Source organism: Canis aureus, chromosome 21 (genome assembly GCF_053574225.1).
Source record: "Canis aureus isolate CA01 chromosome 21, VMU_Caureus_v.1.0, whole genome shotgun sequence".
NCBI classification, from domain to species: Eukaryota; Metazoa; Chordata; class Mammalia; order Carnivora; family Canidae; genus Canis; species Canis aureus.
In genome coordinates, this window is record NC_135631.1 from 56079649 (window position 1) to 56105903 (window position 26255).

Consider the following 26255-nt stretch of genomic DNA (forward strand, 5'->3'; position numbering starts at 1 on the left):
GCCTGTGGCCCCACAGCTTGGGAAGGAAGCATGTGATGCGGGAAACGGACGGGGGCGTGAGCCCGAGGGGACGTGATTCCTACAGAGTCGCCTGTAATAGGAGAATTGCTTAAACCAATGAAAACCCCCAAAAGAGAGCGTTTGACTGAATCACGGGGTCTCCCTGCCACGTGCTGTTGCACAGCCTGAGGGTGGGTGATGCTGGGTCGCCTGGGGCTCCGGTTTCTGCCCAGGGTGTGATCTCGGGTGGAGCGATGGAGCCCCTGGCGGTCTCCGGACTCGGCCACCGCGGACTTTCTCCGTCTCTGCGTCTGCCTCTGCCTCTCCCCCCCAGCCCACATGCTCCTTCCCTCTCTGCTTCGCCCTAAAGGATGGAACAAATCTCAAAAACGAGAAAATTGAAAATGAGTGGCATGGGCGTGCTCGACTTACAGGAACAGAAGGATACGTCATCGAGTAAAAAAGCAAAAAAAAAAAAAAAAAAAAAAAGAAGAGTCCCAAAGTGCGATACCGCTGCCCTAAAGAAGTAAAAGTGCTCGTGTTTAGGAGCTTTACGTGCCCGGGGCCCAGGGGTGGCCCAGACAGTGGAGGGTCGGACTCAGGGCTCCCGTGCGGTCCCGATCCGCGGTCGTGGGAAGGGTCCCCGGCCCATCCCTGGGGGGCTCGGTGCGGAGTCCCCTGCACGTGTGCTTCCTCCCTCCCGCGTCGCTTCCCAACACAGGGCACAGGGCGCGGCTCCCCGTCTCAGGGTCGGCAGCACCGGGGGGACCGCCTAGGACCGTCCTTACACTGTTTTGACCGGCCTGCATTTTCTATTATTTTTTTTTCCAAGAAACACATTTAATCATTAAAAAACTCGCGATAGTGACGACTCCTTCCCATTCGAGGCACAAGGCAGGGCTGTGAGCATTCGGCCAGAACACGCTACGGGACGTTCTGTCCTTTTGGTTCATTCCTTTAAAAGATTCAGGGGAAAAAAATAAAATAAAAAAATAAAAGATTCGGGGGGAAGACGGGAGCCTGGGGCTCGGCATGGAGCGTCTGCTTCAGCTCTGGGTCGCGGCCTCAGGTCCCAGGATCGAGTCCCACCTCGGGCTCCCTGCTGCTGCCCTTCCCCTTCACTCTCGCTATCTCTGTCTCTGTCTATCAGTCTCAAATAAATAAATAAAATCTCAAAAAAAATAAAAGAAAAAAACAAGAGCATCAAAGCCACTGCTCTCCGTTACCTGTCCTGCCATAACTCAGACGTAAAGGAGGAGAAATAGGTTCTCACCTGAAAAAGTAAGCTTCGGCCCCCTCGGAACGGCCGGGCGCGAGCTCGAGGGGCGGGTAGTCCGTGGCCAGCGGCCTCACCATGAACAAGCCCATGGCCAAGGCCACGAAGAGGACGGGCAGCAGCAGGTTGGAGACGGCGCCCTTCCAGGCCCGGCGCGTGTGGCGGAGCCGCTTCACCAGGAGGGCCGCGGCCTGGGCCAAGGGGGTCCCTGCGGGGGCGCCACCTGCGGAGACAGGGACGGGCAGCCGGCTGAGGCCAGGGGACCGCCCGGGGCCTGCCGATGCCCACGGCCCCCCCTCGGCCCCACTCGGCCCGGCAGCCGGCGGCACGGGAGCCCCGGGGGGGCCGCAGCTCGCTGTCCCCACGGCCGTCCTCCTGAGGATGCTCCAGGTCATGCCCAGGTGCCCCCCCCCCGCCCTGGGGGTGTCCCTGTGCAGGGGAGCCAGCAAGGCATCAGGGCCGCATCTGCAGCTCCAGGGGAGGCCCCTCGGCTGCAGGCTCAGCCTCCCGGCCTCCCCTCCTTCCACCTCGACCCTGAGACCCGGCCTGAGGGAGTGATGCACAGCGTGAGCACAAGTCCAGGAAGTCCTGCTCCCCCTGCCAGGCCCCTTGGGGAGGGGGGGTCCCCTCCGCCCCCGGGCCACCCGACCGGTGCCTGCAGCTCTCGGTCCAGGCCGCGGACGGCCCAACAGGAGGGAAACGGGAGGCAGACCCAAGGCCTGCAGCCCCAACCCCTGTCCACGGAGGGACGTGGCCGTGCCTTGCGTCCCAGCGCCTTCCAGGTCGGTCTCCCCAAGGCCGCGGACGACGCCAGGTACGTGCTTACAAATACGAAACCGAAATGCAGGTGATAACAGCGCAGGGAATACACTTAAAATCCCCCAAAGAAATCATGTTGAGAGAAAGGACCATTTTGAAAGATCGATCATTTATCAGGGCAGCGAGCACAGGGCTGGCGAGAGCAGCTGGGACGCAACTCCTTGGGCACGCGGTAGGGAGCCCACGGGCACAACCAGGTGCAGGGACGGCGGTGCCCACTGGGTCCGCGGGAAGGACATCACGGGGGTGGGGGGCGGGGGGCTCAGGGGTTGAGCATCTGCCGTCGGCCCAGGGCGTGATCCCTGGTCCCGGGATGGAGTCCCGCAGGGAGCCTGTGTCTCCCTCTGCCTCTCTCTGCGTCTCTCATGAATAAATAAATAAAATCTTCAAAAAAACAAAAAGGGGGCTGAGAGAAAACGTGTGAAGAAACGAGGGAACACGAAGCGAGTGTCACGATCAGCAGGGGCCACGCGGAGGGCGGGAGACGTTCAGGGCCACGGGGTTAGCCAGGGCCACGGGGCCTCGAAGGCCCAGTTGGGGGGGGGGTGTTCTGAGCACAGACTCGCCCCCTCAGCTCCCCTTTAGCTTCACCGAGAAGCCGTCGCGGTCACCTGCGAGGCCCCGGGTCACCAGGGGCAGGCTTTGCTCCCAGCCAGGGGTCCTCCGGGCAGCCGCCCCCGAGACCCCCCCCCCCCCCGGACGGAGTTGGCCCGCAGGCCACGGCTGGGTCCCTCGGGGCTGTCCCTCCCCACCCCAGATGCCAACCTCGAGTGCAGGCTGTCACCTTGCCTCCGAGCAGCTCCTGTGGGCCCTGCCTGGGGTGGAGCTAAAGGGCCAGAGCGGCTCGGAAGTGGCGACTCGGGTCGGCCACCTGACCGAGGGCCGGGACAGGAGGCACAGACAGGAGCAAGGCCACGGAAGGGCGCCAGCTGCCGTGCACTCACTCCCCAGCACCTTCCGAGCACCCCTGGAAGGAAGCTCCCCGCACTCCCCAGTACTGGGACCTAATGGAGCTTCATCAGGCACCCACAACCCACCCCAATGTCCGGGTCCGGCCCGTCTCCCCTCCCTGGGGCTTGGGGCTGGGGCTCCATACACCCGCCTCTAATGGAGAAGCCCCATCCAGCGACCCCGAAGCCCACCCAGCATGGCCCCCCTGGAACGCACGATGCTCCTGGCACTCTCCTTTCTCTGGTGGAAGCATGCCTCACCCTTTTAGGGTCAAGAGGCATTGAAAGGTCACCAGCAGCTGAGATGGGTTATGACCCAACCGAGCCACCGGCCATCATCTTCCAAGAGCCAGCACCCTTCAAAGCAGCCTCTAAGAAGCGCCTTCCAACACCCCATCCAGGGCCCCCCCCCCAGCTGCCTGCCAAACAACGCACCTGCTCAAACACGTCTGCAGCAGGCGGTGCCCATGACACCTGTTTACAGGAAGCTTTCGTCTATGCAGCCAGGTGCACAGAAAACGGAAGCGGAGCAAGGCCTTCTAGGCGTCGGAAATGCACCTGCCGGGGGCGGGGGGGGCACCAGCAGGGAATGGCCATGTATTTGCCCACTGGCTCTGCTCAGGGAGGACAGGTCGCAGCATCACGGGGGGGACGGCGAGCATTCGGTCCCTTAGTCTACGCAGACCTGGCCTGGAATCCAGACTGGGCACCAACAAGCTGTGTGACTGGTGTAGAGCTGCCTGCGTCTCCAGACGCCGGCTCCGCTCTGACACAGACACTCCCACTTTCCCCTCTCGGTAATGAGAATTCTTTTTTTTTTAAGTAATGAGAATTCCTATTACCACGCTTAGGGCACTGCCAGGACAGGTGTACTGCTGACCTCCAGACATCGTAAAAGCTCACCAGACAGGCTCAGTAAGTCTGTGGGGACAGACGTTTCTCATTATTAAGAAAAATAAATTCTCCCCGCCTTCCCATATGTTAACTGAACATAAATGAGAGAAATAAAGGGCTGAGATGGTTTATGGTCACGGAGGAACCGCCGATCAACTATTTATGGCGAAACTCATAAAAGTATTCACATGAATATTTTAACAGACAAAATTAAAATGCCGGACCAAATTGTTATGAATTGTCTTCTTTCACTTATGACTGTAATTCTATTCGAAGCATCTAGTGACATCCAGGATTAGGCATTCCCGGTGACCCTGACCATCAAATTATTTGGGAAAAATGTACGAAGATTTCTTTTTTTTCTTCTCCTCCTTCTCTTTTTGGGCTGATGGCTTCAATCGCTTGTACATTAGCACCTGGTGGGGAACACCTTAACCTACCGGGGACTCAGCACGCGCCCCAGACGATGATCTCCACGGCACTGAATTCATCCAAAGGTTCTCAAAGCCTTTAAAACGAAGTATTGCAAATGTGATGCGTTCAGGTCCTTTTTTAAAAAATGAACACCCCAAACAAAAAAGTGGTCAAAGAGCATGCATAAATATGTAGTTCGTTAAAGAATTTACAAAAGAAGGGCGTCTGGGTGGCTCAGTCGGGTCCCGACCCTGGGGTCCTGGGATGGAGCCCATGGCGAGCCCCTCACTCAGCGGGGACTCGGCTTCTCCCTCTCCCTCTCCCCGCTGCTCATGCTCACTTTTTCTCTCTTTCACTGTCTCTCAAATAAATAAAACTTTTTTTTTGAAATCTACACGAGAGCCGATATATATCACAAAACACGGCGACAATGAAATGTTCAGATTACCAACATGGTTAAGATGAAAAATAACATAAATACCTAACATTACTGCATGTTTAAAGACACAGGCATAAGGATTCAGGGCTTGCAGGACAGCAGACGAGTATGGTCTTCCCGTGGGGAACAAATATGAACCATCTTTGACCAGTGACTCCCAATCCGACAGTTGTATTATTTAAAAAAAAAAAAAAAAAAAAAGGACATCTAGGTGGCTCACTCGTTAAGCATCCGTATCTTGGTTTCGGCTCAGGTTGTGACCTCGGGGACCTGGGATCGAGCCCCACGTGGTTGGGCTCCACACTAAGCATAGGTTCTCCGTCTCTCGCTTTCTCTCTGCCTCCCCTGCCCCTCACACTTGTGTGCACACATGCACAGTCTCTCAAATAATTTAAAAAAATATTTAAAAAAAGTAAAAAATATATAAACAAGGGAAATTCATCACACATATCAAATAAGGTGGTTTATTACACCTCGCAGAATATAGTAGCAGGACGTTAGAAACAGGTGTCTGGGGGATCCCTGGGGGGCTCAGCGGTTTGGCGTCTGCCTTTGGCCCAGGGCGTGATCCTGGGGTCCCAGGATCGAGTCCTGCATCGGGCTCCCTGCATGGAGCCTGCTCCTCCCTCTGCCTGTGTCTCTGCCTCTCTCTGTCTCTCATGAATAAATAAATAAAATCTTTTAAAAAAAAAAAGGAAAAAAAGAAAACCAGAAAGAAACATAAAAGGAAAGGAAAACGTTTTCTGACACCAGTATGCTTGTTAACATGACACGAAACCCAAAACACAATTACATCTTAAATATTAAACATGGTGACACAGAAAATGTACACATTTTAAAACCAAGCTAGGTTACTGAGATCTTAATTAATTTAGGTAGCTCTGCGCCCAGCAGGGAGCCCCACGTGGGGCTCGAACTCCCAGCCCCAAGGGCAGCCCTGAGCTGGAGAGGATGCCCTGCCCCCCCAAACTCCTGGCCGCGCGTCCCCCCTGGCCACAGATTCATGGGAGCGAGTTAAAGGCCGCGGGAACTCCCAGACGGGGCTGGCAGAGAGACCAGGTGCAGCCCCACTCAGCCAGCTGCTTCCTCGGGGGCAGGTCCCGGAAACACGGAGTTTGGGGATTTTGTTCTCAGTGCACCAGAGCAGGTCCCGGCCCCACAGCCGGACCCTCCGGAGCTCCAGGGGTGGCAGGGAGGGGGAGGGGGCTACGTCCTGCGGCACCTGGCGGGGGCGGCCAGCCCTGAGCACCCACCCGTGCCCACCCGTGCCCACCACAGTCGGACGGAGGTGAAGCGCAGGCGCGGCTGTCTAGGCCGCTCTGTCGGACAGGCCTGGCCTTCGCCTCCCCACAGCCCCGGGCCTCACGGCTGGCACCAGCCGGCCTCCAGCTGGAGGGGTCACGGGGCGTGGGGACGTGGGGGTGGCGGATGTAGCCACACAGAAGAGGAGTCCTCGCACCTGAATCTTCTCTAGGCCCCTGGCCCTGCATTCACCACGCTCCCTGCTCGGTCTTCGTGTGCAGCCACAAGGCGCCCACCCGAGTTCATCCTGCCGAGCTCAGATGGAGCACACTGTCCAGGCCTCAGGGGTGCTCGGAGCCACATGGGGGACCCCCAGTCCTGGGGGATGCTCAGAGCCACATGGGGGACCCCCAGCCCTGGGGATGCTCAGAGCCACGTGGGGGACCCCCAGCCCTGGGGATGTTCAGAGCCATGTGGGGGACCCCCAGCCCTGGGGATGCTCAGAGCCACGTGGGGGACCCCCAGCCCTGGGGATGTTCAGAGCCATGTGGGGGACCCCCAGCCCTGGGGATGTTCAGAGCCACGTGGGGGATCCCCAGCCCTGGGGGATGCTCAGAGCCATGTGGGGGACCCCCAGCCCTAAGGATGCTCAGAGCCACATGGGGGGACCCCTACCCCTGGGGATGCTCAGAGCCACGTGGGGGATCCCCAGCCCTGGGGATGCTCAGAGCCACGTGGGGGATCCCCAGCCCTCAGGGATGCTCAGAGCCACGTGGGGGGACCCCCAGCCCTGGGGATGCTCAGAGCCACGTGGGGGACCCCTAGCCCTGGGGATGCTCAGAGCCCTGTGGGGAAGAGTCTGCAGGTGGATGTGACCCAACACCCTGTCCGCATCCCTGCGTACGTCTCACCTCCCTCCCCATCCAAGCTTCCCTACTCAGAAGTGACAGCTCGGATCCCCCAGGAGATACCTTAGGGAAGAAGAAATTCGCCCCAGGGTTCAGGGTCCTCCAGCTGGGTCAGTACATAAATTTACACAAGGTGAACAAAAGAAAAAATAAGGAGCTTATAGTACGTGCGCGTGGAGGCCCAATAACAAACCTGAAGCTTGAAGTGGGAGCAGGGCCCGGAGACCGTCTGGGGCGAGGCCAGGGCAGGGGGGTCAGCCCCGCAGCTTCAGGGGCTCCGAGCGGCACCTGCAGGTCTCCGGTCTCTGTCGGGGTGATGCGGGTGTGGAGGGACCCCCTCTCAGGGCGCAGCGCCCCCAGGCCACTGGCGTGTAAGGTGGAGACACTCCTGCTCTGTGGCCCAGGCTCCCCCCGCCACACGCTGGAAGCGAGGCCTGAGAGTAGGGAAGGCCCTCCTCTGTCCAAGGTTCCACGAGAAACTGTGATTTCAAGGCCCGAAGTGGCCCTAGCCCCGGCCCGGCCCGCTGGCCCGCAGCCCCGAGCCTCCCGCGTCCTCCCGACCCCTCTCAGCCCCGAGGGAGCAGCCACTCGGGCACCTGCCCTGTGTGCACTCGTAGCCCACCTGTGGGGGGGCTGCACCTGCCGCGAGCTCCACGGTGGGTGACCTGGCCCCACGAAGCCTCCCACGCTGCTTGCAGGGGCCGCGGCTCCTGAGCTGTGAGGAAAGGCGGACGGAGCAGAGACAGCACTGGGGGTGGAAGCCCGGCCCAGCCTCCGGGCAGCAGGGCCTGGAGTGGCTCTGAAGGCTGCAGGCGCTCAGATAACCCGCTGCCCAGCCTCCATCAGCACCGGGGTAGCAAGCAGGGGCGAAAGGTGAGGATCCAAGGGCGGGAGGCAGAGCGGAGTGCAGGTAACCTGGTGCTGGCAAACCAGAGCGGAGACATTTCCCTCACTTGGGGGGGTGAGGCTTCAGGAGGAGGGGGGAGGGGATGGAGGGAGGGAGGGAGAGAGAGGAGGGAGAGGAGAGGGAGGAGGGAGAGGGGAGGCAGGGAAGAGGGAGGGAGAGAAGGAGAGAGGAGGGAGGAGCGAGGAGGGAGAGGGGAGGCAGGGAGGAGGGAGGGAGAGAGGAGGGAGGAGGGAGGGAAGAAGAGAGGAGGGAGGGGAGGGAAGAGACAAGCAGGCCAGGGCAAAGCCCGACACAGGCCAACATCGCCGCCCAGACCCTCTGGGAAGCAGGCAGATCTGCGAGCGTCGCCTGCCCTGAGCTCGACCACCTGACGGGCTTGTCCCCGGGGCTCTCGCAGCGGTGGCCACGGCCCACCCGCTCCAGGGAAGCCAGGGTGCTTGTTCCAACCCGCAGATGTGTGGGCCTCAGAACCAAAAGTCACGAAGTTGGACCTAACACTCTGCGCTTTTAATGAGCGTCCAAGTTTTCTTTTTTTTTCTCCTTCTGATGATGGCCACCCTGGCAGGGGTGAGGTGACACCCCGCTGTGGCTGGGATCTGAGGACATGATGTTGAGCATCTTGCCCGCACCTGTTGTCCATCTGGGTGTTTCTTCTGGAAATATGTCTGTTCACGCACTTTGCCCATTTTTTATTTGGGTTGCTTATCTTTCTGCTATTGAGTTCGAGGAGCTCCTTAGATTTTTTCGGATATGAACCCCTTATTGGATATACGGTTTGCAAATACTTTTTTCCCAATCAGTGGGTTTCCTTTTCATCCTAAGAAATCCTTTGCTGTGCAGAAGCTTTCGTTGGGAATGAGAAGCCCGATGCCTCCTGCACTACTGGCGGGAACGCAAACGGGGGCAGCCGCTGCGCGGCGGCTGCGAAGGGCCTTCCACAAGAACCACCAGGGGCTCCGTCAGCGGAGCCTCAGCTCTTGGTTTTGGCTCCGGCCGCAATCTCAGGATCATGGGATCGAGCCCCACATGGGGTTCCACCCTCATCAGGGAGTCTGCTTGAGATTCTCTCTCTCCCTCACCCCCTCTCCCTGCTTGTGAACTCACTCTCTTTCTCCACAATAAATTTTAAAAATCATAAAAAAAAAATAACAACTACCGCATGATCCATAAATCCTTCTTCCAGGTATATATCAAAAAAAAAAAAAAAAAAAACGAAATCAGGACCTCAAGGAGATGCCATCCAGGGCCGTCATTCCACAGGGCCGTGTACCATACACAAGGGCCCAGACTCCAGCAGCAGGTGGATGGATGAAGAGAACATGCACGTGCACACGTCTATAGAATGGAACGTTGTTCAGCCTTAAATAGGATGGAAAGTGACACCTGCTGCCACGAGGACGACGCGATGGCTCGTGCGAGATGCTCCTTGATCCCACTCATCTGAGGAATCTGAGACGGTGCAGCTCCTGCGCAGTAGTGTGGTGGTGGCCGGGCGCTGGGTGCGGGTACTCGGGGACGCGTGCAGCAGGTGCAGTTCCAGCTCCAGAGACCCACTCCCTGCGCCTCGGGTTCTCTTAGGCTGTTTGTTTTCCTGGAGGACGAGCTGTGAGCACGGCTCCCGGGAGCCGCAGCCCTCCCATGACACCTCTCAGCCCGGCTCCCCGGATCCTCTGCAGGGCCGGGGCCGCTGGGAGGGTGCAGGAGGCCCTCCGAGAGCAGGGAGCAGCACACCAGGCTGGCGCAGGTGGTGCTGCCAACGGTCACCAAGGACCTGCTACGCAGCCTGCACCCGTAGGTCGCTGAAGCGCAGGATTCCCGGCAGAAAGCAGACAGCATCGTGTGGGTGACAGGAAACCAGCCCCAGGAATAGGGACGAAGGGTCACTAACCGCTCGGGGCAGCTGAGACCGGGGCCTCGCGACCCGAGCCCACGTGGGGCCGGCGTAGGCACAGAGGGTCTAGTAACCGGGCCCTTGGGTGCGCGTGGTCCCACGTGGACTGTCCTGCCCCGTCGAGCCTGGCCGCTTCCACGCAGACGTCGACATCTCACTCAGGGGGCTGGGAGTCCAATCGGGGTGCTGCCTGCAGGCTGGCTTCCCTTGAGGCCTCCTCCTCCGCGCCCCCGAGGCCCTCCCGCTGCGGGCTCACCGCCCCGCTGCCCACGCTCCCCTTCTTATGGGGACGCCAGTCAGACGGGGTTAGGACACTCGTATCACCTCATTTTTACCCTAATTACCTTTTCAAAGATCCTGTATCTCCACATGCTGAGGCACCAGGGGCTCAACATGCAAATCTGGGGGGCAGAGTTCAGCGCACAACACGCCTGCGCTGCTGAGAATCGGGAGAAAGACCCAGAATTCGTGAATCTAAATAGAATTCTCCTTTGGCTATCCCACCACAGCGGAGGGTGTCAACGGGTGCTGCCTGGGCCCACAGTATGGCCTGGGAGCCTAGGAGAAATGCAGGTTCTCGGGCCCCCCCAGGAACCACCAAATCAGAAAGTCGGGGGCCGAGGCTCGGTCATCTGCGCTCTAACAAATTCTGCAGGTCGTCGTTGCGATGTGAGATCATGCAAGGAGCTGGCCCGGTTACTCATGCCTCTTCCAGACGCCGTGAGCAGCACGCGTTGGGGGGCTTTGCAGAAAAGGGAGAGACTCAGGGAGAGGGCAGGAGCAGGGGCTGTGCCTGCAGAGGGGGGGTCCTGTTGGAGCCGCCAGGGTTTGGGCAAATCAGCCAAGTTCCTACAGCTCAGTGTCCACAAAGGAATCCTAACAAAAAAGTAATATCTGAGAGCACCAAGGAGAGAGGAAAGATCTGTGTAAGTGATTCTAGAAACTTCCTCTCTCTAGTGTGGATCACGCCGCCGTCGCCAAAAAGCCACGAAAGCACTTTACCCAGAAGACATTGGCACTCGCTCTCTCCCAAATCCTGATCGAGCATTTTGATAAAGTTCTAGCTGCTAAATGATATAAATTTCACTTAGGTGGATGCCTCCTGTGGAGCTTCATGGGAGGATTTCAGAATACAATAAAATTGGCAAATGCAAGGAAATCTCATACCAAATTTGTCTTAATGCCTCCTGGTCTCACGTCTTTTTTTAGTAATGAAACACTTAAATAGATTTTTTAATGATGTATTTTCCAGTTCCATAATTTGTAATTTGAATGATAAATAAAATTGCATTTTTTATATCATATTTTACAACGGTAATAGAAGACACTATAATGTTCCTTCCCTCGGGGTTCTTTTTTCGATTTAAAGTACCATTTTTTTTCACATAACATTAGCTTCTTTGGCACATGTTTTATTTCTAACATATTTGCATGGATTTTCATAATGTTCCCCAAACTCAGAACATGAAATTATCATTTTTTTGGGAAACAGGTGCATAACCATAATGAAGAGGATGTATGTAGGCATTGCACTTCCAATGTAAATCACCCTGAGTTCTCAATGATGACAAAATGTTTATGAGAACATAATCATATTTTCTTTAAATTCGCTCTTACATGAGAAAGTCATTAACTAATGTACCTTAAAAATAAATGAATGCTCAGAGGCAAAACCCTTTAGGTAAAATGCTAATAATAAAAAGGGAAAATAATGTGTATGCACAGTCGAAGTACAATCTATACATACTCGGTGCAAGAGAGAACAAGTGTATGCTCAGCAGAATATGACTAAGTAGAAATGACACAGCAATAACATAGATGGATCTGAGAGACAGAATATAAAGAAAAAAACACAGACTCCTGTGCAAACTTGATGATGCCGTTTATACGACATTCAATAAAACGCACGATCACTGGAAGGTGAGAGCATCACCACGGGGCCGGGGGTCTGACTTGGAGAGGGCGGCGGGGCCGGGCAAGGCGCTGGGAACGTCCTACCTTGACCCAGGAGGTGGTGACACAGGTGTGTGCCATGGAAGAAGGCGTCTGATTGTGCGACCAAGAAATACGCCATTTGTGATACGATGGAAGTCAGCGAAACAAATGTAAAACACGGTTCTTCAAAAATAAAACATTCACAAGCACAGGTAAGCGACAACCATGTCGTAAAACAAGAAACTCACACGGATGATAAGCATGAAGGGGAATTTAACGTATTGTAGTAATTTTTGGTAGGGAGAAGTCTAAACCAGCCCCAGTCACTCCTACTTCCTGGAAGGTTCCAATCCCCTCCCCTCAAGCGTGGGTAAGTCCTCGAACACCTGACTGTCACTCTTACAACTGGATCACAGCGTTCAGAAGGAAAGGTGAAGAGCTTTGGCGGATCTAGTCTCTAATTTGTTAAGTTGATCAAAACGGGGATTTTTCCACGGGAAGTTGTAGAAGAAACACGTCCTGTTGTGAGGGGACCACGTGGCTAAGATTCCAGGGTGCCCCGTAGGACCTTGAGAGCAAACCCAACAGCCCGCCAGCCAGCTCGTGTGGACCTCAGTCCTGAAACCACAAGGAACTGAGTTCTGCCAACAAGCTGGATGACAGCACGGGTTGGTGGTGCGTCACAGCGATTTATCACAAGGAATGTTCATCTGCTCTTTGCTTCTTGCAAAGCTCCTAGAACCTGTGGGTTTTCCAAGATGATTAGAGCAACAGCGTGTCTGTTGTTGTGTTAATGAGCTTACGGAGGTGACTGAGAAGCCAGCTAAGGGCCAGGGGAACCACCACCTACATGCAGGGCTGGAACTTTCATTCTCTTCCCCTCGACGGCCAGGGACCAGAGGGGGGCTGGGGGTCGAATCAATCACCAATAGGCAATGATTTAATCGTGCGCGCGTCATAAAGGCCCCATGAAAACCCGAAAGGATGGGGTTCAGAGAGCTTCCAGGCTGGTGACTACTTGGAAATTCAGAGACAGCGGCTCCAGGAGAGGCTGCAAACTCTGGGACCCTTCCCACATTCTCTGCCTCATGCATCTGACGAATTCTGACACTGGCCACACGGAGGATGAATCTTGAAGTCGTTATGCTGGTTGAACTAAGCCAACCACAAGAGGACAGATACCCCGTACGAGGGATCTGGAAGAGTGGAGTTCATACAGACCGGAAGGAGCATGGGGGCCCCAGGGGCTGGGAGGGGGAAGGGGAGCTGGTGATCACTGTGCACAGTCTTGGTTGGAGAAAGCAAAGGAGCCCTGGAGATGGATGGCGGTCATGGCCACGAAATAACGTGAATATACTTGACTCCGCAACTGTGCACCTCAAGACAGTGAAATTCCCATCATGCATGTTGTACCCCAGTAAACAGGTGAGTGAGTAAATAAATATTAACAATTCACTCATTTTTTTATCAACCATTTGGCGTTTTCTTGCACTAATAAGCCTTCTACATTAAGAAAAAAAAAAAAAAAAAGAACAGAATGAAAATTGTGAACGAACCTCACAGATCTATTCGACTAAACCAGAGGGCTTCTAGGAAGCGTCGTGGGGTGGTCTCCTCTGCCCCCCCACCCTCTCTGCAGAACCACAAACAGAAGCAATTATCTCAAAAGGACCTGGATTTGAGCTAATGGAGGAGCACTCCCAGCGTCGGAGGAAGTTCCCTGAAGTTCCCAGGAAGCAGTTCCTCAGATGCAGCGTGAGCACAGACTAAAGGGTCAAGGAGACACAGCAGGGAGCAAGACCACGGAGCTTCTTGGCCACAGGCCTCCCACCAGGGAGAGACAGAGGGTGATTCAGGCAACTGAAGAGCCCTGGGACATCTAGATGGGCCATATGCTGGCCCATAAAACTAGCCTCAATAAATAAAAAAAGACTTAAAAGTATACAGCATTTCCCCCTCTGGTCCCCATAGAATGATATTGGACTTTACTGAAAAAAGAAATCTGAGAAACCCGTAAAAACATGGAGATTTAAAAACATAAACTCAGAGGCACCTGGCTGGCTCAGCTGGAAAAGCAGGCAACTCTGGATCTCTTGGGGGGTAAGAGGTTTGAGGCCCACGATGGGTGTGGAGGCAAGTTAAACAAACACACACTTTTGAAGTTAAAAAAATAAATAAATAAAATAAAATAAAAAAATAAATTAAACAAACACACTTTTTAAATTAAAAAATAAAAATAAATTAAAGAAACACACTTTAAAAAAACACACACTTTTTAAATTAAAAAATAAATTAAATAAATAAATAATAAATAAATAAAACATAATCTTAAATAAACAATGAATCAAACAGGAAACCAAAGGGGAAGTTAGTAAATATTCATAAATAAATAAAAGTGAAGATAACAAGATCCCAAAACTAAGGGACCCATGGAAGGGGTGTACAGAGGGGAATCTACAGCTGTAAACGCTGGTATAAAAGAAAGATCTTGGGGCACCTGCGTGGCTCAGCTGGTTAAACATCTGCCTTCAAGTCAGGTCATGCTTCCGGGTCCTGAGGTCAAGCCCTGAGTGGGGGTCTCTGCTGCTCCCTTTGCTCATCCCCACCCCCCCGCACCCCCATGCTCGCTCGCTTGCTCACAAATAAATACATAAAATTATTGATGAGCACTGGGTGTTATTCTATATGTTGGCAAACTGAACGCCAATAAAAGATACATACATACATACATACATAAATAAATAAATAAATAAATAAATAATAATAAATAAATAAAATATAAAATAAAATAAAATAAAATAAAATAAAATAAAATAAAATAAAATAAAATAAAATAAAATAAAGAAAGAAACACCCACAAACAAAATTCAGGCTCAGATGGCTTCACTGGTGAATTCCACCAAACATCTGAAGAATGAATTCTTCACAAACATTTGCAAAAACTAGGAGGAGGAGGACGAAACACATTCCAACTCATCCTATGGGGTAACACCGGGATAGCAATCCCAGACAAAGACATCAACACGTAAAACACGACAGGCCACAGGCCAATGCTTATTACAAATACAGACTCAACCCCCCCAAAAAATACCCCCAAATCCTATCTATCAGTCTATTAAAAAAATCATATGGGGAGCCCGGGTGGCTCAGCGGTTGGGCATCTGCCTTGGGCCCAGGGCGTGACCCCGGGGTCCTGGGATCGAGTTCCGCATCGGGCTCCCCACATGGAACCTGCTTCTCCCTCCGCCTGTGTCTCTGCCTCTCTCTCTGGGTCTCTCATGAATAAATAAATTGAATATTTAAAAAAAAGAATCCTATACCATGAAACCAAGTGGGATTTGCCTGAGTTGGCCAATGAAATGCTGCTTTAACAACTAAAAATCAATTCCTACGTCACATCAATAAATAAGGCCAAGAAAACCACACGACCGTCTCAACAGGTGCAGGAAAGCATCCGGCTACTGCTCTCCGCGTGTCACGATAAACCCTCCCATCAACCAGAAACAGAAACTTCCACAGCGTCACAGACGGCATCTCTGGAAAGCCCACGGGTAGGACCACACTTCTCACGTAAGAAAAGACTCTGGCAACCTCAGAGGCCAAGTCAGCCGAGTCCTAGAACCGGGTAAGGGAGCAGAAGAGACGTTTCTCCCAAGAGGATGCACGAACGCCGGTGAGCTCAGGAAAAGGTGCTCGGCGGCCTCGGCCATCGGGGGCCGCAAGTCCAACCGCAGGAGCTAGCGTCCGCACCCCGACACGCCTCGGCCCCCGCTAGCGACCTCAGGTGCTGGAGCGCCAGCGCAGAACAGGAGCCCACGTCCCACCCGCGGGGTGCGGAGCGTAGGTCGCGGCGTGGAGGCCCGTCCGTCACACGGGTAAACGCACGAGCCAGCCGTTCCCCTCCTTGGCACCTACCCCAGGAGACACACGCCTGCAAAAGCCTGCACACAGGGGCGCCGGGGTCCGTCGGTTAAGCCTCCGACTCTTGATTTCAGCTCAGGTCATGACCTCACGGTCGTGGGATCGAGCCCTGCGTCTGCCGCCGTGCCAGGCCTGGAGCCTGCTTGTCCCTCTCCCTCTGCTCCTCCCTCAACTCCCTCTCTCCTTCTCTGTCAAATAAATAAAATCCTTAAAAAAAAAAAAAAGCTTGCATGCAAACGTTCACAGTGGCGCATTCGTAACTGGAAACCAGCCAAATGAACAGACAAGCAAAACGTGATCTATCCATACAGACGAAGACCGTTTGCAAATCCAAAGAACGAACACGCGCTACATGCGTGACCCTTGAAAACACGATGCTACGTGGAAAAAAAAAAGCCAGTCAAAAAGGCTCACGTGTTACATGATCCCATTTACGTGCGGTGCCCAGAAGAGGCAAATCTCTACAGAAGGACGGCGGGTCACAGTCACCCGGGAGGATGGGAGCGGATGGCTAAGCTGATGCCCTGTTTCTTTCCTAAAATCGACGGGGGGACGGCCGCACAACTCCGAACAAGCCACAAGCCGCCACGCTGTACACTTTAAATGGGCGAGCTGTGAGGTGGATGGATCCTATCTCAATAAAACTGCTCAAACGAGAGATAAGCCTGACGCCGCGGGTCATCGGGGAACAGCGAATTAAAACCGCAGAGAAGGGGGCGCCGGGGACTCAGAGGGCCTTTGGCTCAGGCCGTGGTCTCAGGGTCCTGGTTCGAGCCCCGCCCGGGCTCCCGCTCACTGCCTCCCCTGTCCTGCACACTCTCTGGCTAGCTCTGTGCTCTCTCCAACAAATATATAAATAAATATTTTTTTAAAAAGATTTATTTATTTATTTACTTTGATAAACACAGAGAGAAAGAGGCAGAGACACAGGCAGAGGGAGAAGCAGGCTCCATGCAGGGAGCCTGACGTGGGACTCGATCCCGGGTCTCCAGGATTGTGCCCTGGGGCAAAGGCAGGCGCTAAACCGCTGAGCCACCCGGGGATCCCCTTTGTAAATAATCTTAAAAAGGATTTTAAAGAACGATGAGAAACCCCCACATAGCAGGTGCAAAGCCTCAGGTTTGCTGGGGTTTGGGGTTTCTTTGGCCCTGGGACATGAGGCAAACAACTGTCACGTGCTGCTGATGAGCGTGGGGCACCGAGAACCCCCGATATGGGCTCTGACGCATTCAGCTGCTGCTACTTATCCCTGCCTCCGTGCTGCTGTCGGACTGGGGTCTCCAAGGGGGGAGGCGGGTCCCCTGGTCCACCCGGGGCGCGTGCCTGCCTGTTACGAGCACCCGATCTGCTGGCGCTGCAGCCACTCAGCCAGAGGCCGAGCCTGGGGTTGGCCCGACGTCGGTGTCTATGCAACGCACGTGCCTCAGGTCCACACTGAGCTCCGGGGGGGGATGGAAGCTCCAAGAAGGCGAAGCTCCTGCCTGGGCTTCTCTCCACGGGAACCCACTCCCAGCAAAGCGCCCGCTCACCCTCGGCGCCCCGAGAACAAGGCTGGATGGGACCGTTGGGAGCGAGCGGGGACAAGAGGAGAGGTTGTCATGACTCCGATTTTACGTGCGGAGAAACTGCTAATACAGTAAACTCGGTTCTGAAGCCGAGAGTGAGCTGCCCCTCAACACAGCCACGTCTTGTACGAGGCTGGACAAGAGCTGCGGGCTTCTGCATCTGCACAGGCCCTGCCTCCCGGTCGCGCCGTCCGGGCCCCTTCCACCGAGGGGTTCCGGGGAAGGATGCGGGTGCGTGTGCCCCGTGCTTACAGCGCAAAGCAACACCGCATACTTACAGGAGCCCCGAGCCCGCTCTGGGGGCCTCTGGTCCCACCGCGCCCGCTCGGCCGCCGACGGCTTCTTGGAACCTTGCAGCAGCGTCAGGAACACCTTTTGGAAAATGAAAAAGCAAGTTTCCTGTTATCCAGACTCATGTGCACAACGTGCTGGTGTTCCTGGCGTCAGCTGCGCGGAGAGGCCCCCAGGACAGCGTACAGCACACGCACACCCGTGCCTCAGTGGCTTTCCCGGCACTGGCCTGGCCCTCGGCTGCGGGTCGTAGGCCGCCCCTGGCTCCACAGACAGGGGAGCGCTGACCACAGGCCCGCGGGCACTGAAGCCGGACGCCGGGCCAACTGAGGGCAGGAGCGGGCAGGCAGACAGAGGTGCCACTAGCAGGGTGCGTCCAGCGCAACCCGCGTCTGTGGCCGCCGCAGCCTCTCAGGAAGTCGGACGTGAGCCCAGAAACTGGTCTCTCAGCTGGTCCAGCACAGGTGGGAAGCCTCGTGTAAGGATCCCCCCGACGTGGCTCCCACGGGCAGCCCACGCGCCCGCAGCGGCTGGTTCCAGCCACGGCTTGAGGTCCCCACTTAGTTGGAGCTGGAAGCAGGAGTGCAGCTTTCGTGTGTTCACATCCCAGGACAGCGAGAGGTGAGAAGCCACCTGAGCCAGGGTGGCGATCCAAGCCGAGAGCCACACCTGAGGTCGCCCAGGCCCAGGAGACCTGAGGGCATGTGCATGAGGCTGCGCTTGGTGTGCATGAGCCTGCAGCGGCCTCCGCCATGGGAAAAGCCAGGCACCGGGCACGAGGGCGAGGCTCCCTGCCCAGACCCAGCCAGCTCTGCACCTGTAGGCTCGGGACCCGGCGCCCAGAGCACTGGCTGCACAGTCTCGGGAGCAGGCGAGCCATGATGAGCCGCGCAAGTTCAGCGGGAGAGGGCTTGCACACAATAAAACCTCGCCCGTGGTTGTGCAGGCTGCACCCTCCAACTCTGCCAATCTAAGAAGATAAATGCACAAGTACAGACTGTCTGTGGGTGCCTTGAGGAGCCTCCAGCCTGCAGGGAGCTGGCAAGCAAGCCTGCGGGGTGAGGGGCGCACGATCTCATCCCACATGATGGGACGGAGTCCGGAGAGAAACCCAACATCCTCCGGAGTAAAGGGCCTCGAGGTCTCATCAGCTCTGGTCAGCTACTTGTACTAGAAGGTAGCCCCTTGCCAACTCCCAGCAACCCCGGGAAGAGATGCAAACCTCAAGACCACCAGCACCAACCATGATGGCAATTAATGACTGTTGCCCCGTGGTGCCAGCGCGCCACCTGGGGAAAAGGATTCTGCTTCCGACTTAGCTTCCTCTATGATAAATGGTAAGAGTAAGACACATAACGGAGCTGCCGCAAGCGGTGGGCGTGTTTGTACACAGTGGAAGGACGGCACTTGCCCAAGGGAAGCTTCCATGGCCGGTCCTGAGAGAAGCCGGGCCAGTGGAGGAGGAGGAGGGGGACGTAAGGAGTGGAGGAGGAGGAGGAGGAGGAGAAAGATGAGGACGAGGAGGACGAGGGGGAGGAGAAGGAGGAGGAAGAGGAGGAGGAGGGGGAGGAGGAGGAGGGAGGGGGAAGAGGAGCAGGATGAGGAGGAGGGGATGACGTATGGAGTGGAGAGGGAGGAGGGGGAGGAGAAGGATGATGAGTGGAGAAGGAGAGGAAGAGGACGGGGAGGAGGAGGGGGGAGAACGAGGGTAAGGAGGAGGAGGGGGAGAAGGAGGGGGAGGGGGAGGGGAGGGAAGGAGGGGGAGGATAAGGAGGAGGAGGGGGATATACTAGTGGAGGAGGAGGGGAGGAGGGGGAGGAGGAGGAGGAAGGGGAGGAGGAGGGGGGAGGAGGAGGAGGGAGAGGAAAGGGAGGAGGAGGAGGAGGAGGGGATAAGGAGGAGGAGGGGGAGAAGGAGGACTCCGGAGCACCATGTCCCGATGGTCACTTGAGTCTGCCGTCAGCCCGGCCCAGCGACAGCAGCGCGGCTCCTGGCCCAGGAGGAGGCACCGCAGCCCAGGCGCCAGCGTTCACCGAGCGCACTGATGAAGACTTATTTGGGGGCACCCAGGGGGGCTCAGTCAGTTGAGCGCCTGCCTCTTGATTTCGGCTCGGGTGGTGACCTCAGGGCCCCGGGATCGAGCCCCCGGGAGCGTGGAGCCCGCCTGAGTCTCTCCTTCTCCCTCTGCCGCTCCCCTGCTCGCTGCCACTGGCTCCCGTAAATCAACAGTAAACCCTGGGAAGAGGAGCGCGGCCCGGGCAGCCCTGGGAAGGCGTCGGAGCGCGGACCGCGCCGCTCAGACCCAGCTACTCGCCTGCGGTTCGGGGGAACGTGGGGAGGCCGGAGTGGGTGGCGGCGAAGGGCCCCAGGCCACGCACAGGACCCCACACACCCACCCGGCCTCCTGCAGGACCCTGCCCGGAAGCCGTTTCCCATCTCATCTCATCTTCTGGATTCCCTGCAATTAGCTCCAGTTTCCAAAGTCAAAGGAAAACCAAATGAGGGCAGGTCACATCGCTTTTCCTGACGTTTAAGTGAATCCATCACACAAATTGAGTAAGAACGAGACAGATGATGACATTGCGTCCGACGGTGACAGTATGAACGATCCAAGTTAAGAAGGGGCAGGGGCGGCCGGTGGCTCAGTCAGGCAAGCATCTGGATGTTGGCTCAGGTGTGATCTCAGGGTCGCGGCATCGAGCCCACGTCAGCAGGGAGTCTGGTGGAGACTCCCTTCCCCTTCCCCTCCCCCACTCTCTCTCTCTCCCAAACAGATAAATAAATCATCTTTAAAAAAATGGATAAAGGACCTGAATAGACGTTTCTCAGGGGAAGACACGCAGGCGGCCAACAGACCCCTGGAGAGACGCGCCGTCCCTCGTCAGCAGGGAGATACGAGTCCAACCCACAGGGAGACACCACCCCACTCCCGTCCGAACGCCTGTCGTCCAAATGACAAGAAATCACAGGCGTGGGCAAGGACATGGGGAGGAAGGACCCCTCGTGCGCTGCCGGTGGTGACGGGAACCCAGGCAGGCACTCCGGAACACGCATGGACGTCCTCGAAAATTCTATTAAAATGAATTCTATTAAAAATAGAATTACCACGTGACCCAGCACTTCCACCTCTGGGTGGAAATGAAAGGAAATGAAAAGTCTCTACTGAAGAGGCATCTGCTCCCTGTGCTCCCTTTGCTCCCTGCAGCACTGTGTGCAGCAGCCCAAGTGCCAGGGTCCACGGGGGATGAATGGATAAGGAGGGGCTAGTAGACAGACAGGTGGGCAGGTAGACAGACAGATGGGTAGGTAGATAGATAAGCAGGTAGATAGGCAGATGGGCAGGTAGATAGACAGATGGGCAGGAAGACAGATAAGCAGGTAGGTAGGTAGGTAGCCAGGTAACCAGGTAGGCAAGTAGGTAGGTAGGTAGATAGCTAGATAGATAGACAGACAGACACACAGAAGGGCAGATAGGCAGGTAGATGGATAGACAAGTAGATAAAAAGCAGACAGGTAGACAGGCAAGTAGGTAGATACATAGACAGACAAGTAAATAAACAGAAAAACAGACAGATAGACAAATAGACAGATATAGATAGACAGGCAGGCAGGTAGATCTAGAAAGAGAGCAGGGGGCCCCCAGGGCCGGGTGTCTCCCCAGGGCAGGGGGGTCCCCAGGGCAGGGGGTCCAGCACAGGCTGTCACTGAGTCGGGGTGTGGGAAGGAGGGACCCCAAAGCCGTCGGGGGCGTGGAGGCCCCAGGGGAGTCCCCCGTCCCCCCATCCAGGAGGCTGGCAGGAGCCCGGGACCCCTCCAGGGGCAGCTCCGCAGGCATTTCCTGGGCGACCCTGTCCAGCTGGAGCTCCCCAGGCTGCGTGGAGCCCCTGCCGTCAGCCCCACCGGGCGCAGCCTCGTGGGTCCCGGGGCCTGGAGTCAGATTCCCACCCGGGATGCAGGTGGGGCTCTGAGGGCCGCCCCACAGGGGAGTCATCGCCACCCGGGCGTAGCAGCTACAAAGACCTCAGCTTCTACCTCCATGAAAAACCCCGTCAGAAGCGAAGGCCCCTGCTGCCCGAGGCCGGGGTGGCCCCTGCGTCCTGCGGCAGCCGCGGGGGCCCTGGCGGACGGTGACAGAGCCGCCGCGGGCCCCTCGGGCTCCGCGCTCGCAGCCTGCTGTGGCCCGGCCGAGGCCCGTTGATCTGTCGGGCTTCTACTCAGTAAGGCCTACGATGGAGACGGAGACGGAGCCGGAGACGGAGACGGAGACAAGTGGCTTAAGGATTCTGACAGAGAAAAGGAGCGAGAGGAGTAGGAGGCAGAGCACCTACTTTCCTGTTCCAGAGTCCCCCTGACGTAGTCCAAGGCTGTGGCTGAAATGCAGCCAGGCCTGATGGTTTGACAGAAGGGACTCAGGGGGGAGGGAGGGAGGGAGGGAGGGGACGGAAGGAGGGCTTAGGGGAAAAGGGAGGAAGGGGTGAGGGTAAGAAGGAGGAGGAGGGAGGAGGAGTGATGGGGGCAGGAAGAGGAGGGAGGGAGGGAGGCAGGGGGACGGGAAGGGGAGGAGTGAGGGGAAGGGTGAAGAGAGGAAGAGAGGAAGGGGGAGGGGAGGGGGGAGGGGAGGGACACAAGTAGGGCTTGGGAGGAGGGAGGAAGGGGTGAGAGTAAGAGGGACAAGGAGGGAGGAGGAGTGATGGGGGTCGGAGGGAGGGAGGCAGGGTGAGGGGAGGAGGGTGCGGTGAGGGGAGGGGTGAAGGGAAGGAGAGAGCTTCCCATCAGTTACTGGGGGAACCGGGCAAACCTCGCTAATGAGGCCATTTGCTCACCCGACCTGGGGGCACGACTGGCAGGACACGGGGAGCAGGGAGGCCGGGCCTTTGCACCGGGGCTGTGTCCCGGGGGCCCTGCTCGCGCCCATCCAGCGTATCCACAAGCCCCGCGGGTGTGGCCGGGCCCGGGCCACCCTGCAAGGGCGCCAAGCCCATGGGCTCACCCACTTGCTCACGGATGGCCCAGGCGGGTGGGCCTCGAGGTGGGAGGGGGGCTGAGGCCCGGGGCATGCGGCCGAGGTTAGGGACCTGCTGACAGGGGTGGGACGGGCCTCTCTGAGCCCCGAGACTCGGCCACGGTCACGGGGGACAGGGTCTGGGGAGTCGAACGCCATCCACACGCACAGGCTGAGTCCCCCTACGTTCACGACCTCTCACGACCAAAGGCCGCCCTGGCTGCGGTGTCCCCGAGGATGCAGCCGCCTCCTGGCCTGCACCCGCCCCGGCGACGCGTCGTCAGCCCCGTTCCCCCCAACACACGGCCCGGGGTTCAGGCCCTGACGGCCTCTCGGGCCCCGTCACCATCCCCGACCCGTAAAGAAACAGGGGCCCAGATCCTCCCCAGATTTCTACATTTTAACTTGCGCCGTTGAATTTTTATGTTTTGCTTTGAGAGTAGGTGTGGGGCGGGGTGGGGGGTGCAGAGGCATAGGGAGGCAGGGCCCACGCCCAGCACGGAGCCGCCGGGGCTGGGTCCCCCACCCAAGACAGTGACCTGAGCCACTGAGCCACAGTCGGGAATCGGAAGCCTAAACGCCGGAGCCCCCGATGCCCCAGCGCCCCCAGATCTTCGCCCAAAATCTGCACACCTGTAGTGATGACCAGGTAAGCTCACAGGTGGGGGGGGCCTGGCTGACCTCACGGCCCCCCAGCAAAGCTTGCCCTTGGTTTGGGGCCACCTCCTTCGGCAGGACGTGCCTGGCTCTGCGCAGAGACCACCGCCAGGGTGCCGCCACCCGCCCAGCGCCCCGGGGCCGTGTGGGGCGCCCCGAGAGCCAGCAGAGCTCACAAGCTTGACCTTCTGTGCCCTGAGCGTGTCCCTCCAGGTGAGGGGACGGGGCCCCCCAGCTACCGACGGTGTCTGCACCCCTAGCGGCTCCTGACGGCACCCAAGGCCTCAAGTCCCAAAACGCATCCTTCCCCTAAAGAGCGACCCCGCCTCACAGGGCACGTCCACACTCCACACGGGCTCGCACGCAGTGCACGGCCTCCCTCCCCCCCCAGCCAGCACGCCTGGCCATCCATCCGTCCATCCGTCCATCCGTCGGTCCGTACCTCCTCCAGCGTGGTGTCTGAAATTCCGAAGCCCGTGAGCCGCAGGCAGGGCAGGTTTTGCTCCAGGGCCCGGAAGAGCGCCCCGAAGCGGGCCCGGTCCGTGTCCCGGGGAAGCCCGTAGACCAGCTCGCCCCGGCGGCTGTCGCGGAGGAAGGCATGTGGGACGTGGCTCTGTATCAGGGCCGTGGCCCGGGCGAGGTCCTGCGAGTCGTCGGCCCCCAGCACAGAAGGCTACCCCGAGGAGGGAAGGAAGGGGGCTTAGTCCCGGAGCGCCAAGTCTCCACCACCCGCGTCACGCTTGAAATGACAGGCACCATTCAGGCCACAGGCGTTCGGGGGATACATCTTAGGTTTTCCCTTAAAATATGCAGAGGGGCGAGGCTGCTGGTCCCCGGGGAAATGGGATCCCCCCAGCAAGGCAGCGAGCCACCTCGGGACAGCGGGATGCTCAGCCCAGGCTAGAGGAAGCTCAATGCAGGGCCACACCCCGGCACCCTGACCCACACGACCTCTCAGGGGCCCTGCTGCATCCGCCTGCGCGATGGGCCCTCCCCGTGGGAAAATGCTCCCGAGCATCTGGGCCAGGACCCCGCACTCTCTCGGGTGGGGGCTTCTGACTCCGCCTGCACCCCCGGTGCTCAGGATGCACTGAGGCCCCAGAGGGTAACCACCTGGCTCACCCTGGGGGACCGGGATCTGGGCTGCTGGGCACCCGGGACTCCGTGAGCCCCTTCGTCCGGGGCCACCAGGGAGCTGCCGTAGCCGAGCTCACTCCGTGAGCCCCTTCGTCCTGGACCACCAGGAGCCCCCCACAGGGACGCTGTGGTCCCCATATCCTGCTTCTCTCTGGCCCCGGAGCAGCCTTTCCTGCACCTGCCCTGGGGCCCGGGGCCTGGTGCTGCCCTGCGCCCCGACCATCCCGCGCCCCCTACCTGCTTGGTGAGCATCAGGAGGAGCCCCTGGCCGTAGGCTTCGGTCAGGCAGGAGGGGGGCCCGCAGAAGCGCAGCCGGCCCTGCTGCAGGACAGCCACGCGGTCGCTGAGCGCCTCCGCCTCGTCCAGGTGGTGGGTCGTGAAGATGACCGTGCGACCTGCGGCCCAACACAGCGGCGTCAGGACCCGCAGCTCGGCGGCCCCAGCGGGTGAGGGGGGCCCCGGAGACGATCCAAGGACCCTCCCTGACTCCAAACCAGAAAACACTGAGCCCGAAGGTCGGGAGGGCCCAAGCCACAGCTTGGAGGCCGTGCTTCGGGGCAGGCGCCCCAGGGACCTGATGCTGTTCCCCCACATCCGCCCCCCCCGGTGACCCCGAGGGGCCAATGATGCGCACGGGGTGATGCAGAGGGACAGGAACACGTGCCCCAAAATGGGGGGACGCCTGGTGGCTCTGCGGTGGAGCGTCTGGCCTCGGCTCAGGGCGGGACGCCGGGTCCTGGGATCCAGGGGTCCCTGCTCCTCGGGGAGGCTGCTCCTCCCTCTGCTCCCCCTCCTGCTCTCGTGCACGCTCTCTCTCTCTCTCTCTCTCTAATAGATAAAGTCTTAAAAAAAAAAAAACTTAGGAATAGTCTAACGAAGACAGTGAAAGGGACTGTGCGCCCCCCACACAGGTGTATTGGGTCCAGAGCTGACCCGGGATGGCCTCGGGGGGACGCTGGGATGCCTCAAGACGCGCCCTAACCTCAAGGACAAGGATCACTTTTCGAGACGCCCCCTCCCCGCTCCTCCCTCCCAAGGTATGTGCCCCCCACTGCCCCCCACCTGCACCTGCTCGTTTCAGCCTCAGTAAGGACCCACCGCGGTTGACCAAGCGCCCGCCCACCACCGGCAGGGCCCTACACCACTGCCGCAGGTCACCTGCGTGTCCCGAGGCCCTAAGGGCAGGACCCCGGACGCCCCGGGGACGCTCATCCCTCCCGGGTCTGCAGCCACAGACGCCAGGGGCGTGCGCACCTTGGGGCTTCCCCACGCGCTCGCTCGGGGGTCTGTCCCTCCCTCACGTCCAACAGGTACACCCCGAGGAGCAGCGCAGGTGCAGCCAGGTGCTCGGCCTGCCCGGCGGGAGGCGGAGCACAGGCGGATGCATCCCAGGAGGCTGAGCAGGTGGATGCATCCCGGGAGGCGGGGCGCAGGCAGATGCATCCCAGGGGGCAGGGCGCAGGTGGATGCATCCCGGGAGGCGGGGCGCCCATGGGGACCGGCGGTGGGTGAGGGGCGGGAGGGGACCAGGGACAGGACGGGGGGGGGGACCAGGGGTACCTGGGGCGGGGGTGGGGGTGGGGAACCAGGGGTACCTGCGGCTGGGAAGCCGGGAGACGGGTCCGGGGCTCTTCCCGGGGACCCCACCGCCCTGATGTGACTCTGCACCCCCAGGCCCTGCCAGCCTCGTCTGCCCTTGAGCCGACCAGTCAGCGCGGCGCCCGCTCCCCGGGGCCCTCCCTGAGCCTCCCTAGAACCCTGGAGTCACCGCTCACCCTCCAAGGGCCCCGGGAAACGAGGGGTAACCACGGAGGTCGTGCTCCTGAGATTTCCACCGGCAGCGCGTGCCACAACCCGGGCTGGAGACCCTGGAGCATCCCATCACCTCCCCCATCCGTCGCCGCCACCTGTTTCCTCCACCCCGGGGCTCCCCCTCTGTTCCCACGTGTCTCCCCAGGGCGCACGAGCAGGTGCAGGACGGAGGGGGCTGCGGCTCAGGACCCCAGG

At 58.2% G+C, this 26255-nt stretch overlaps 1 protein-coding gene across 1 annotated transcript in view; it reads right to left on the reverse strand.

The window, feature by feature from the left end:
• ABCA13 (ATP binding cassette subfamily A member 13) overlaps positions 1–26255 on the reverse strand; it is a 233896-nt gene that overhangs the window by 76814 nt on the left and 130827 nt on the right. Inside the window, exons 43-46 of the mRNA XM_077861791.1 lie at positions 24486–24643; positions 23554–23784; positions 17440–17533; positions 1274–1499 (exon numbers count right to left, since the gene is read on the reverse strand). Coding sequence (XP_077717917.1) covers positions 1274–1499; positions 17440–17533; positions 23554–23784; positions 24486–24643 — 709 coding nt within the window. The remainder of the gene's footprint in view (positions 1–1273; positions 1500–17439; positions 17534–23553; positions 23785–24485; positions 24644–26255) is intronic.